Source organism: Ornithodoros turicata, chromosome 4 (assembly GCF_037126465.1).
Source record: "Ornithodoros turicata isolate Travis chromosome 4, ASM3712646v1, whole genome shotgun sequence".
In the NCBI taxonomy this organism is placed as follows: domain Eukaryota; kingdom Metazoa; phylum Arthropoda; class Arachnida; order Ixodida; family Argasidae; genus Ornithodoros; species Ornithodoros turicata.
Window position 1 is genome coordinate 78,661,257 of NC_088204.1, and position 13,410 is coordinate 78,674,666.

A 13,410-nucleotide genomic window follows, 5' to 3' on the forward strand; every position below is an offset into this window, starting at 1 on the left:
CCTTTACTTTTCAATGCTGTCATGGTTGCCCTGTGCCTGGTCTCTTGCCCGGAGGGTTATTTATTAGTATCTATGCGGATGACATCTGCATATGGTCATCGGGAGAGCGGTGCTTGCTTTACAGCGTCGCTTTCAGACTACACTTGACCGCGTAGTGTACTTCTCCCTTGAGAGAGGCCTGGACTTGTCCTGAGAAAAGACTGCAGTGGTGATTTTTACGCATCGCCATCTTGAGACATTTCAACTGCATATTGGTCATCATCAGGTACGTCGTGCACCACATCAACGCTTTCTCGGCATTACTCTCGACCGGGGTTTGTCGTGGGTAGCGCTATCTAAAAGCAAGAGCTGAGAGTCGTCTTAATGTCCTTCGTTACCTATACGGTTCCCGGTGGGGCACGTCTCCTCGGGCAATGCTCAGCTTTCACCGATTTCTTATAAGTCAGATGGTTGCTCATCACGTTCGTCTGCTTCACAACCTCCCTGTTACCACAGAGAAAGTGTTAGGCGTCAAACTCTGTCTTGACCTACGCCTTAGCCATGGCAGAAACACGAGAACCACCTGTATCAGCTCCCAGCATGCAAGAAACGTTCCGTCGCTACGTGCGGTTGGCAATGCGTCACCATCGCCATCCTCAGCTTCGAGCCATTATGAGTCGTCATCACTCTTCTTTTACCCGAGACACAAATCAGACACAATGTGGTCTTATCCCGAAGCACAAGCTACATGCATTACCGGATATCCCAACATGGGTCCTACAGCCTCCTGGCCCTAGCTATTGTTATTATTCCTAGCCCTAGGCGAGTCGCACTTCAATTCACTTGAACATGTTCTTATATCCGTTCATGTGCACTTCACACGGGTGGCTGAGATCATGTCCAGGATAATGATCTGCAACATCATAGTACGCATTTCCAATCTGTCCGCTGATGATCCAAGGTCACGCCGAAGGCTGGAAGATGGTAGGTTCGAACCCTACGACCGGCTATGCTTTTGTCTTTCTTTCTTTTTTTTTTTCTTTTTTTGGATTTTCCGGTAGGCTTTTTAGAAGGGGACGCTGGTACAGCTCCCGGAAACGTCAGCCCAGGACACAGAAAACTCTCCTCCTCTGTCCCACGATTCTTCCTTCCTCCCTCTCTCTATCTGTCCACGTCTTCACACTACTCATACCTACAGTTGCTTCGTGGCGGCAACACTCATCTAAAAAGAATGCGCGCTTCGGGGACACAGAGATGACGGCAACGTTTCCTTGAGTTTCTGGTACGAAGAAAAATGCAGAAAAACAGACACTGCGCAACTACACACTGGCGCTACACAACCGAATGCCCACCAATTCCCTTGCACACTTCCTACACGGAAAAACTATCCGGAATCTCTTGCATGTGTGCCACAGCAGAAGTACCTATACCTTCAAACACGTCAGTCACCGAATTTCCTGTACTGTATATCTGTTGTTCATGACAAGTGCACACTGTCGGATGCACGGACAAGCAGGACGTGCAAAACACAGAATGCGAGCAAGCTGCTGTAAATTAGTGTGTTAGTGTGGCACTAGGGGTGCATGCGTGTGCGTTGCAGAGTTTATTGCGTCGAATAAATCTTCCCTATACAATTAGTGCCCTGAATCTGGGATGGGTGGTTTGGACAAGGACAGATGCAAGCAGATGCGACAACAATCAAACCTGCAAATTAAGATTTATTTTGACAAGGACATACAACAAGAACCGAGGGTACAAGGATCAAACTTGAGATAAAGTAAATAACTAGAACACACACAGGGCTTGCAGTGGGGTGCCCAGGTGGGCGCTGTTGGACACTGTGAGGGTGGTTCCATCCCGATGGCCGTGAGTGTTCCCCTTATAGTTGCGAGGCGCTAACACGATCATTCAAGAAGTACGTTCCAGATGGCTAGCACACACGTTAACAGTAGTGGGTCGCCTGACGTCAAGTCAATTCTCGAAAGATAGTCGCTTGTTGTTCTTGTTGTTTTTAAGTGTTGAGAGAGGTCAATATTTAGCTTGCTACTCTTCAAAAAAAACAAAAAAAGGAAAACTTCACCCGGAGAAAAAAAAAAGAGAAATTCACACACACTCACTTGCGCAGGAGTTAGCACTGGGTATTCGTTGAGACTTCCAGTCCCCTCGTGTTTGTCTTCCTAACAGAGCGTGTCACAAATAAGGGATGCACTGCTGTTGAAACCGTCGGGAGCCTGGATGTTTTCCGTGCCGCTTTCTTCGCCCTCTTTCTTGGGCAAAAACGTTCTCGAAGATCGCGGATCACGGCTTTCTTGCACGCGAACGCAAAAAATAAGTAAACGCCTTGTAGTGCTGTCATGACGATGAACGGATACCAGACCCACCTTATCGAAGTCAGAGTAGCCACGAATCCAAGTATCCAAGTCAGACCAAACGCTACGACTAATTTCACGTACAATAGGAACGAGATTCCCGGGCCATCTCCACGGTTGGCTGCGGTAGCGAGGCTGGAAGATCGTAGTGACCGTGCCGTTACGATGAGAAGAACTGTGTTGGCCACGAGTAATGTAGCTACAGGGGCCAAGAAGAAGACAAACAAACTTGCCCGGCGACATATAAAGCACACACTGCTGCCGTAGTTCGGACTTAGTACGGCGTCCCCCAGGAACACATCCAACAACACAGCCGCTCCTACCAGAAGCGCCGGGGAGAGCCACGCGTACCCGCTGTACCATAGGAACAGATGCTCGCTGCCATGATCAAAGACGTCCGTTGCGAGAGATCTACATACATCAATCGCTATAGCGTTTCTCCAGAAAAAGGAAGCTAGATAGCTGAAGTGTAGGGCGACTGCCACAAGTTTGCAGGACGTAGTGCGCGGAGGAATGTCATCGAATACGACGAACAACCCTTGTGCCAGGACTAGCGACGTCGACGTGCAGAGTATGGCACGTCCAGCTGCACGAGCCCGGAGATGCGGCAAGGATACGTAAACAGCTATTAAGAGAAGCAAACAAGAGATACTGAAAGCCACACACACTTCAGTTACAACCTCCTGTGTTGGATCAAGGACGACCGCCGCTGGGTGCGAGACACACACGAGAACGTGTCCTTTCCAGCTGTCCGCCTCGTAGTCGCTGGGACCATAAATTTCACCGCTGAAGTTTAGATATAGCGAGCGATTTGGAAGAATGGTAACCCATTTCTTTTTATATACGACCCACGGGCAGCTACGAGTGGCGCCTGGTCCGATGCACTTGCCACTTCGATGCCAACGTGCACCCTTCGGACAGCGGAGCGGTTGGCAAGAGTTCAGTCCTGGAACTTTGATTTCATGTTCGTCGCAGCCGCTGTCGGTCATCGACGGGTCATACAGGAACTCGAAGTATGACGCACCTACTAGTTCTGGTGTGGCTTCTTCGAAGGCGCGAACTCCTGCGGTTGAAAGTGGTATGAAAGGCTGGAGATGCGCCCTGCGCTCGCAATCTTTCGCAATAGTTTCCAAAGTCACACCATTGCAGAGCGCGCAATGGTAGTTCTTGTACGATACACCTACCGTATTGTTCGGCGTATAATAGGCAGCGTACAACTCACATTTGCGAACGAGCACAGGATCACTTCCTTCGGGACATGTATCTATAACAGGCGAACACTCGGTTGTGTTGAACGCTTGCGTAAAATTGTCCCACTGGAACTCAGCAGCTCGAAACGTAATATTATACACAACGCCATCTAGCTCTATCCCGTAAACGCGGCGTTCAACGTTGTAAACCATTTGCGTTAACAACCTACCAGAACTCAAATTCGCGGGCGCCCGTCCTATCCATTCCAGCCGGCTGTGCCACCGGTAGATCTCCCTGGTACTTCTGTTGTTACACAGCACGCAGTAGATGTTTCGATAGAGAGTCCCCCTGTGGTAGACAGGAACGGCGACGATGTACGACAAAGCAGGAACATCGTTTGTAAAGCGTCCCTCGCACTTGAACGCTGCTTGTTGTGGAGTTGCTCTTCCGATGCATGATGCTTTCGCCCAGACGTAGCGTCCGTGACGTTCCAACTGGGTGCACATGTAGCGTTCACGCGGTACCTCTTGAGCAACGTCGATGCAACAGTCGCCGTATCGATTACAAGATGGGTCGCAAGAACAAACCGGTTTTCCGTGGGAATCTTGATGGTCGTCGCACCTGTAACTAGAGTATTCGCCAAGCACGCTGGTGGCTTCCTTCAACACAGTCGCTCGAAGGTTGTCTGGAAGTGACATCGCAGAAACGACAAAGTGAACGCAGGTTGTCGTCAACACAACGACAGTAACATCCATGTTGTGGTGTAGTATTCGTCAAAGGTGCTTTACCCCCGTGGCAAAAATCCTTGATGGTGTCCTAAGAAGTCAACAGGTCCAAGAAGAAGGTCATGTCATTGGAGCTGTCATCACTTGGGTACTCGGGGTATCTTTTGTGCTGATACTGTACAGGGGGGGATTCGAGCGATTTGCCTGCCTAGGTTGGCAGCACGTTGCTCGGTGAAGGAATGAAAGGGGGTGGAGGAAGGCGGAAGGCTCACGCGTCTGGTTCTACGGTTGCAGCTACGGTAGAGTATATTGAATTGAATTGACTAGTCGCAGAAATGGAGCAGGAGAGGGGACACGAAGCTTTAAGTACCCTTGCGTCGCCCTTGGAAACACGTGATAACAGATATCGAAGTTCCTCTGTGACGTTGTTGTGGTTTACTGGCACGGCTTCCATGGGCTGCTAGCAGAATTTGTTCTGGAAGGAGAGCAACAATGAGACGACATATTCAGATTTGTGTTTCCCTACTGTGCTCTTTATTTCAACAGTTTCAACATATTCCCGCGCTAATGAATCTTTATAATCGTGGTCAACTGCGGCGTTGTTAGGGCTCCTTCTTCTTGCACACATCGTGCACCGTAATTTCACGTATATTAGCCGCACATTAACGCGATTTTTTTTTCTCTCACGGGCGCTCTGCGGCTTGTCCACCGAGGCGGCTTATCTGGTGACTGCTACTCTCCCCTTACGCCGGTTTTAACGAAAGTGCCGACGGTGTCTCTGGAACACCGCAGCCCGGCCAATGCACCAACAATGCGTGACAGGGGCGCGTGCACATCCGAGTAACTGACCTTCCGGTGCCTTCCCTTAAGCAGCTTTAACGAAAGTGTAGACCTCTGGAAGGCGACTGACCCGTCGATCCATGGAAAACGTAAAACAAGGGCACAACCCGATCTCGGTAACACTAGAACTAACCACCTTTGTTGTACCCCATGCCGACCACAGAGTATGGACCACAGAGCTTATGACCTTCTCTATGGTCTCCTTCGTCGCACAAATCAGTCACCTCGTACTGCCCGCAGCTTATCTGCGATAGGCAGCCTATCTGTCCGAAAGTTGTCAAAACGTTCCTAAAAACCCGGTCCTGCGGCTTATATGCGGTGCGGCTTATACGCGTGAAATTACGGTACCTTTCTATAATGCAAGAAGAAACGTAAAGAAACGGGCTTCTTTTCCCAGAACCTTCGAGCTTCCCATTCTGTCCTAATGTTTCTAAGTGACTTCAGTAATAATAATGTTAATGCTACTGTGATGTTTACACGTAAGAGTTGTTAAGAGTGTATGGCGACATGTTGCACGTGCCGCAGGGTAGGACTGCGGATAATTTGGACCACCTATGGCAGTGTTTCCCAAACTTTTGGCGGTGACGGACCCCCGGAAGTGATGAGAACCAATTCACGGACCCTCCCCCACCCACATACACACAGATACCGTCACAGCTGCGTGCTTTCGATACATCTTCAGAAACGATTCCGGACTGGTTTCTTCTTCTTGTTTGTATGTGTATGACGCGGACAAACGTGCATTGCAGGACTTTTCGATCAGAAATTAGAAGCTAGCCGTTGAAGCATGCTTGTAGCAATTTTGGAAGTTCTGGGTGTTTGGAAAGGGGGCAGCATGTACGAGCGCGTATTTATGGGGACGAAAATCCTCACTGTAATGTGAGAGACGGTCGCGGACCCCCACGGACACTCTCGCGGACCCCCACGGGTCCGCGGACCACACTTTGGGAAACACTGACCTATGGGGTTCTTTTGACGTGCGCCGGAAATCTCCGACACGCGGTGCTGGAAGCAACGTTTACCTTAAGCAATGTTTACTTTATTGTTTCGTAGAATCGGAACATGCCATGGCGCGTATCTGTACATGCGCATGGGCTATATAGAAAAGCTTGAACCGCATGGCGGGTACATCAGCGCGCGAAACGCGCCGTAGTAAGCTTGGCGCAAAATTTCACACGCGCAGAACCGGTTGTTGTTGTCACATTAAAAACAAAACGAAACAAAAAACAGGGAAAGACAAAAAAGTGGTTGCTAGTAAGGGGACACAAACGGTGGTGGTGGTGGTGGTGATGATAGGGCTTGCCGTTGTCGGCCTCACGTATGTGGGCAATGTCACGACTCACGCCCTGGGGGAATGTGCGTCCTGGGCCGACTTCTAAGGGAACTGTGCCGACATATGTCTGAAAGCGTCTGATGAAAACCCAGGAAAAACCCCAGACAGCACAGCCGGCAGTCCCAGTCTCGACGTGACGTGGCCAGCACGCTAACCACTGAGCCACGGGAGCTGGTGGGGACACAAACCGATCTCCAGCATCTACTGCCGCCTTGAACCTATAAACGTTCTTATATTGGACTTTCCGGACTACCGGAACGGACTGTTCCTGAACTGTTCCTGAACGGACTACGAGTCCGTTCAGGAACAAAACGTATCGAGTCTGTATTCCCTCCACAGTGTTACATTTTACCATCCCATCATCGTTGTCTCTCCAAAACCTTGATCTGAACTCTGTGACAACGCGAACATGAACACCCCCTCGCGTGAAGAGCCTGCTGAACTTCACTTTACTCGTATTGCATGAGGTTCACGCAACTTTACGCAAGATTATCCACGCTGTCTAATCTGTCAGCCCCTTCTTAGTTCGCAGTTTGGGCACCACGTCGTCTGCGTCTAAGACATGTCGTCTGCCACTTACCTGACCGTCTGCTGCGAGACTGCTTTCCTGGCGCACACCGACCCAGGTAGCACTGGCTCCTTTCCCGTTGCCTCCCAATGCGACCTTCCCCTTCCTGAAACCGGAGCAACGAACGTCGCTTCCCTAGGCTGCGTGAATAGTAGCTCCCTCTAGCAGAGGGATCCCCACGCTTCCCAGGTGACGGGGAAAGTTTCTGTTTTCTTTCTAATAGCGGCGCTGCGCACAGAAAGCGTGTAACCTCGGTTTCGTCTTTATTTAAAAAAAAACAATCACCCACGCATGTGTAGCTGTAAACCAGGAAATAGCGTAAAGAGGTCATAAGTCATACACGTATAGTCATATTCTATCCCATTGCAGTGCAAGTAGTAGTCGTAGACGTACAAAGTGAATTTACAGCTGTAGATAAGGAAATAGTCGTAACAGGTCATAAATCATGCAAGCAGTCATGCGCAATCCCATTGTAGTGCAAAGAGTAGTCGTAATCATAAAATGTTCATTTGTAGCTGTGAACCGGGAAACAGTGATAGTCAGAAATCATATAGGTAGACTTATACAGTCTCATAGGAGCATACGTGTGCCGTAGTCATAAAAAATCAATTTGTAGCGCTATGAACCAGAGTTGTTTGGATTTAATCCACATGCATTTTATCCGGTGGATTTTTTTCTGATTTTATGCACACAATTAAATCAGGATTTTCTAGAGATTTTATCCAGATGCGATGTGTTAAGACAATCTAAATTCAACGTCACACGGAAAACTCCCGTTTTATTTAATTGTAGCGTTGGCTCTTTACAAAAGCCCAGTACGCGCACATTAACTTTTTTTTAACTTTGTTACTTTTGAACTTGACTTTTTTAATTGTTCGGATTTAAGTTTTTCCCACGTTATCTTCTGCTTCTGCCCACTCAGGGAGAGGCTTTCTTTTGCTTCCCGAAGGCATTGGCATTGTAACTGAAGTACGACAGCTAATTCAGGCGTGTAGCGTCTACACCATTCACCCACGCGTGCATGGTGCTCCATCTTTCAGAAAACAGTGGAAACTCATTCACTGTTGCTGGGACAGGCGGTTCCATAAACCGAAACTGTGAGTGGTCACCCGTAATCAAGAAGAAAAGCAAAACACATTTGTTTTTACTCTGTCACATTTCTAGGCTTGTCTATATTATCCAATAATATACTATATCATGCAGGTAGTCTCATACTATCTCAGAGTAGTCCAAAGCGTAGCAAAAAAATGTCCATTTGTAGCTGTAAATCGGTAAATAGTCGTAACAGCTTGAATAGGTAGTCTTATACTATGCTATTGTACTGCAAAGAGTCCAGCTCCTTTCCGTCAGATGGCGAAACGGTCGAACGCGGCGTTGCAGACGACATCGAAACCAAGTGAACAAGTGGAGCTGAAACACAGGTATAACCGATTAGGAAGCGGCGTTTTTTTGTTTTTTTTTTCACGATTTATCCGCAGAGAAACACACCAAGCGGCATTATAGACATAAAATTTTGTGGCATAATACATCCTCTAACATCTACTTTAGCTTCCCGACGCTGTTCTTATTTGTTTTATCTTCATTACAAACCTTGAAGGTTATCTTGACGAACCCTGTACATACTAGCTTGTGCAGGTCTCATCGTAATGAATAGTGTACGAGTGTTGACGTTCAATACATTTCCTCAAACAAAGAGTAGCTCTAGGAGCCAGGAGTAAAATCATGCAGGCAGTCCGATACTGTCCCATTGTAGTGGAAAGAGGAACTGAAGAGATGACCTGAGAGTGTTAGATTGAATTCTACAGCATAATGATTAAATCCTACGGTATGAGGATTAAAAGTGGCGGCATGGCGATTAAATTTCGCAGTATGAGGATTCAATACGATGGGAAAACGTGTAGAAGCATATCACGCAAATACACATTTTCGTAGAAAATTGCAGGAAATTGTAGGAAAAGCGTTCGACTGTGCAATGTTTCTCGGACTCTGCTAGCTCTTATGGGAAGGGATAGACGACACATAGAAAGAAACTTGACGTTTTACGTCCAGCAATGCATGAGTGTTGCGCAGGTGTAAATCGTGCAAGATGCGACGATCCGGGATTCTTGATGAAATCTGCTTCACAAACTTTTCTAATTTTCTAGTATCAGAGAGACAGCGCGCTCTATTGTTTTCAAAAGGTTGTTACTGCTCGCGTTCCCCCAGCAGTTGGGAGCCATAAAACATTATTTGACATGGGAGGGGGTGACACCTATTCTTCTTTAACAGTGTTGTTACTAGGGTTGGTTACCTGAGACGAGAAAGATTAAATACCCGAATCCCGCAGGAAACGAAAACAAACGGAAAGAAAATTTTGAATTGCTTAGCTGCCGAACTTAGCTAACAGAAGTGGAAACAGTATTATTTTCCGTAACCAACCCTGGTTGTTACACCCAAGGAGCGGCATTTCGTCCAAGGGCATCACGGTGTAAACGGAAGCTGTGGCATTAGACTTGGGGGATTCGTTGCCGTCGTCTCCTTCCACCAGCGCTGATGTTCGGGCAACCGAAGGTACGGCCCAGAGGCCCAGCTGGCGACGACCGACCGGAGGTGCACCGGACGTCGAGGTGAGCGACGAGACAGACCGACGGAGGATGGTAGCGGAACTTCTGGGACCGAGCCTCCAAGTGGGACAGCAGGCCTGCCTACCAAGTCGCCGTCTTCGCTCCTTTGGTGGCTCGGGAACGTCGTCTTTAGGGTTCGTCGGCCACGACATCGACCATGGTCTGGTGGAGAAGCGATGTCGTAGGGGGTGCGCAGCGCCAGGGTCAGTTGTTCTAGCAGTATTGTTATGTGTCTCGCATTTGCATTTGTGGCGCGATTTGTGCTCTTGTTCCTTTAAAGTTGATCATGTTGTACATTTTAGTTCATGTTTGTGGTTGAAGTTGTGTGGTGATCTCGCCTCTGGGGGTGACCACGTGACTGTATCCACTTTTTCTGCGTTAATTTTGTGCTCGTCCTCTTCGGAAACGAGGGGGATTTATTGGCAGAAAAAAAAAGAAAAAGAAAGCGGAAAGGTAAGCCATGCAGCACGCCGGCTTGCTATTCCCTTAACAAAAAAAGGGAAAATAAAGGAAAAATATACACAAGAAAGAAAAAGAAATAACAAAAAGACAAATAAATAAATAAAAACAAGGGAAAAAAATGAAAAAGACCCTCAGCTCACAGGGAGTCCAGGAGGCCCGAATCACGCAGAAAGCGGAGCACCGCTTTTGTGACTCTCCACTGGCTAGCTCGCTGCACAGGGCCAAGGAGTGTTGCGAGAGAAACGTCTGTCCGTGCACCCAAGCTCTGAGGGGTGTTGCCAGAGCACGGCCCGATGATGGTGGTTACGCCGACAGTGAAGGAGCTGATGGGAGATATAGAAACTAGCCTGTGGAGGGGCAGCTGCAGGGAACGGGCGAAGGGAGGAGCCTGCAGGCATCGGACTCCTTCGACTTAGGACTGACAGGCTGTCACAGAGGAGCAGGAGCTGGAGTCCATATCAGGCACACAGCTCTCTAAGGAGAAAACAGCATAACAAGAAATACACGATAGGGGAGATAGTAAGCGCACGTAGCCGTGAAGGCTGGATACGAACAGGCTGTCACAGAAGAGCTGGAGCTTTGATCCTGCAAAATCAAAGATGAGGACATACAGCTCCCCAAGGTGAAAGTTACATGACAAGAATGATGCTAGGGCAGGTAATATGCCAGCGCAGCCGTGAGGAAGAGGTCCGACCCAGGAGGCCTCATAGGAACTCACCTATCGAGGGGCGAGCCGCGAGAAAGGAACCCAGGGAGGAACTTGAAGGCATCTGACTCCTTGGGCTTAGGGCTGACAGGCTGTCAGAGAGGAACTGGAGCATTGAGCCTGCAAAATCAAAGACAGGATGAGGACATACAGCTCCCCAAGGTGAAAGTTACATGACAAGAATGATGCTAGGGCAGGTAATATGCCAGCGCAGCCGTGAGGAAGAGGTGCGACCCAGGAGGCCTCATAGGAACTGACCTATCGAGGGGCGAGCCGCGGGAAAGAGACCCAGGGAGGATCTTGAAGGCATCGGACTGCTTGGGCTTAGGGCTGACAGGCTGTCACAGAGGAACAGGAGCTTTGAGGCTGCAAAATCAAAGATAGGATGAGGACATACAGCTCCCTAAGGTGAAAGTTACATGACAAGAATGATGCTAGGGCAGGTAATATGCCAGCGCAGCCGTGAGGAAGAGGCCCGACCCAATATGCCTCATAGAAACTCACCTATCCAGGGGCGAGCCGCGGGAAGAGACCCAGGGAGGATCCTGAAGGCATCGGACTCCTTGGGTTAAAAGCTGATAGGCTGTCACAGAGCAGATGGAGCTTTGATCCTGCAAAATCAAAGATGAGGACATACAGCTCCCCAAGGTGAAAGTTACATGACAAGAATGATGCTAGGGCAGGTAATATGCCAACGCAGTCGTGAGAAAGAGGTGCGACCCAAGAGGCCTCATAGAAACTCACCTATAGAGGGGCGAGGCGCGGGAAAGATACCCAGGAGGAAGCCTGAAGGCATCGGACTCCTTGGGCTTAAGACTGACAGGCTGTCACAGAGGAGCTGGAGCTTTGAGGCTGTAAAATCAAAGATAGGATGAGGCCATACAGCTCCCCAAGGTGAAAGTTACATCACAAGAATGATGTTAGGTCAGGTGATATGCACACGCAGTCGTGAGGAAGAGGTGCGACCCAAGAGGCCTCATAGAAACTCACCTATCGAGGGGCGAGCCGCGGGAAAGAGACCCAGGGAGAAGCCTGAAGGCATCGGACTCCTTGGGCTTAGGGCTGACAGGCTGTCACAGAGGAACTGGAAATTTGAGGCTGCAAAATCAAAGATAGGATGAGGACATACAGATCCCCAAGGTGAAAGTTACATGACAAGAATGATGCTAATGCAGGTAATATGCCAACGCAGTCGTGAGGAAGAGGTGCGACCCAAGACGCCTCATAGAAACTCACCTATCGAGGGGCGAGCCGCGGGAAAGATACCCAGGGAGGATCTTGAAGGCATCGGACTCCTTGGGCTTAGGGCTGCCAGGCTGCCACAGAGGAACTGGAGCTTTGAGGCTGCAAAATCAAAGCTGGAATGAGGACATACAGCTCTCCAAGGTGAAAGTTACATGACAAGAATGATGCTAGGGCAGGTAATATGCCAGCGCAGCCGTGAGGAAGACGTCCGACCCAGGAGGCCTCATAGGAACTCACCTATCGAGGAGCGAGCCGCGGGAAAGAGACCCAGGGAGGATCTTGAAGGCATCGGACTCCTTGGGCTTAGGGCTGACAGGCTGCCACAGAGGAACTGGAGCTTTGAGGCTGCAAAATCAAAGATAGCATGAGGATATACAGCTCTCCAAGGTGAAAGTTACATGACAAGAATGATGCTAGGGCAGGTAATATGCCAGCGCAGCCGTGAGGAAGAGCTCTGACCCAGGAGGCCTCATAGGAACTCACCTATCGAGGAGCGAGCCGCGGGAAAGAGACCCAGGGAGGATCTTGAAGGCATCGGACTCCTTGGGCTTAGGGCTGACAGGCTGCCACAGAGGAACTCGAGCTTTGAGGCTGCAAAATCAAAGATAGGATGAGGACATACAGCTCCCCAAGGTGAAAGTTAGATGACAAGAATGATGCTAGGGCAGGTAATATGCCAGCGCAGCCGTGAGGAAGAGGTGCAACCCAGGAGGCCTCATAGGAACTCACCTATCGAGTGGCGAGCCGCGGGAAAGAGACCCAGGGAGGATCTTGAAGGCATCGGACTTCTTGGGCTTAGGGCTGACAGGCTGTCACAGAGGAACTGGAGCTTTGAGGCTGCAAAATCAAAGATAGGATGAGGACATACAGCTCCCCAAGGTGAAAGTTAGATGACAAGAATGATGCTGGGGCAGGTAATATGCCAGCGCAGCCGTGAGGAAGAGGTGCAACCCAGGAGGCCTCATAGGAACTCACCTATCGAGTGGCGAGCCGCGGGAAAGAGACCCAGGGAGGATCTTGAAGGCATCGGACTCCTTGGGCTTAGGGCTGACAGGCTGCCACAGAGGAACTCGAGCTTTGAGGCTGCAAAATCAAAGATAGGATGAGGACATACAGCTCCCCAAGGTGAAAGTTAGATGACAAGAATGATGCTGGGGCAGGTAATATGCCAGCGCAGCCGTGAGGAAGAGGTGCAACCCAGGAGGCCTCATAGGAACTCACCTATCGAGTGGCGAGCCGCGGGAAAGAGACCCAGGGAGGATCTTGAAGGCATCGGACTTCTTGGGCTTAGGGCTGACAGGCTGTCACAGAGGAACTGGAGCTTTGAGGCTGCAAAATCAAAGATAGGATGAGGACATACAGCTCCCCAAGGTGAAAGTTACATCACAA

At 49.4% G+C, this 13,410-nt stretch overlaps 2 protein-coding genes across 2 annotated transcripts; both read right to left on the minus strand.

The window, feature by feature from the left end:
• Positions 1 to 1,677: 1,677 nt before the first annotated feature.
• LOC135392018 (probable G-protein coupled receptor Mth-like 1) lies at positions 1,678 to 3,563 on the minus strand. Its single transcript, XM_064622631.1, has 2 exons — positions 3,533 to 3,563; positions 1,678 to 3,411 (listed from the first exon to the last, which is right to left on the minus strand). The coding sequence occupies exon 2, from the start codon at positions 3,335 to 3,337 to the stop codon at positions 2,108 to 2,110; it is 1,230 nt and encodes a 409-aa protein (XP_064478701.1). The 5' UTR covers positions 3,338 to 3,411; positions 3,533 to 3,563; the 3' UTR covers positions 1,678 to 2,107.
• A 746-nt stretch (positions 3,564 to 4,309) lies between these two features.
• On the minus strand, positions 4,310 to 13,370 carry LOC135392019 (uncharacterized). Its single transcript, XM_064622633.1, has 13 exons — positions 13,243 to 13,370; positions 12,997 to 13,104; positions 12,751 to 12,858; positions 12,505 to 12,612; positions 12,259 to 12,366; positions 12,013 to 12,120; positions 11,767 to 11,874; positions 11,521 to 11,628; positions 11,281 to 11,387; positions 11,035 to 11,142; positions 10,789 to 10,896; positions 7,018 to 10,655; positions 4,310 to 4,739 (listed from the first exon to the last, which is right to left on the minus strand). Exons 1-9 carry the CDS (start codon positions 13,292 to 13,294, stop codon positions 11,281 to 11,283), a joined length of 915 nt encoding a protein of 304 aa, XP_064478703.1. The 5' UTR covers positions 13,295 to 13,370; the 3' UTR covers positions 4,310 to 4,739; positions 7,018 to 10,655; positions 10,789 to 10,896; positions 11,035 to 11,142.
• Positions 13,371 to 13,410: the final 40 nt, after the last annotated feature.

Bases quoted from the DNA above. Each gene is read 5' to 3' on its own strand.
- LOC135392018 (XM_064622631.1), bottom strand. From the start codon at position 3,337: ATGACCGACAGCGGCTGCGACGAACATGAAATCAAAGTTCCAGGACTG.
- LOC135392019 (XM_064622633.1), bottom strand. From the start codon at position 13,294: ATGCCTTCAAGATCCTCCCTGGGTCTCTTTCCCGCGGCTCGCCACTCG. The intron at 12,613-12,750 runs GTGAGTTCCTAT...TTGATTTTGCAG, and splicing joins CGCGGCTCGCCACTCGATAG to CCTCAAAGCTCGAGTTCCTC. The intron at 11,875-12,012 runs GTGAGTTTCTAT...TTGATTTTGCAG, and splicing joins CGCGGCTCGCCCCTCGATAG to CCTCAAATTTCCAGTTCCTC.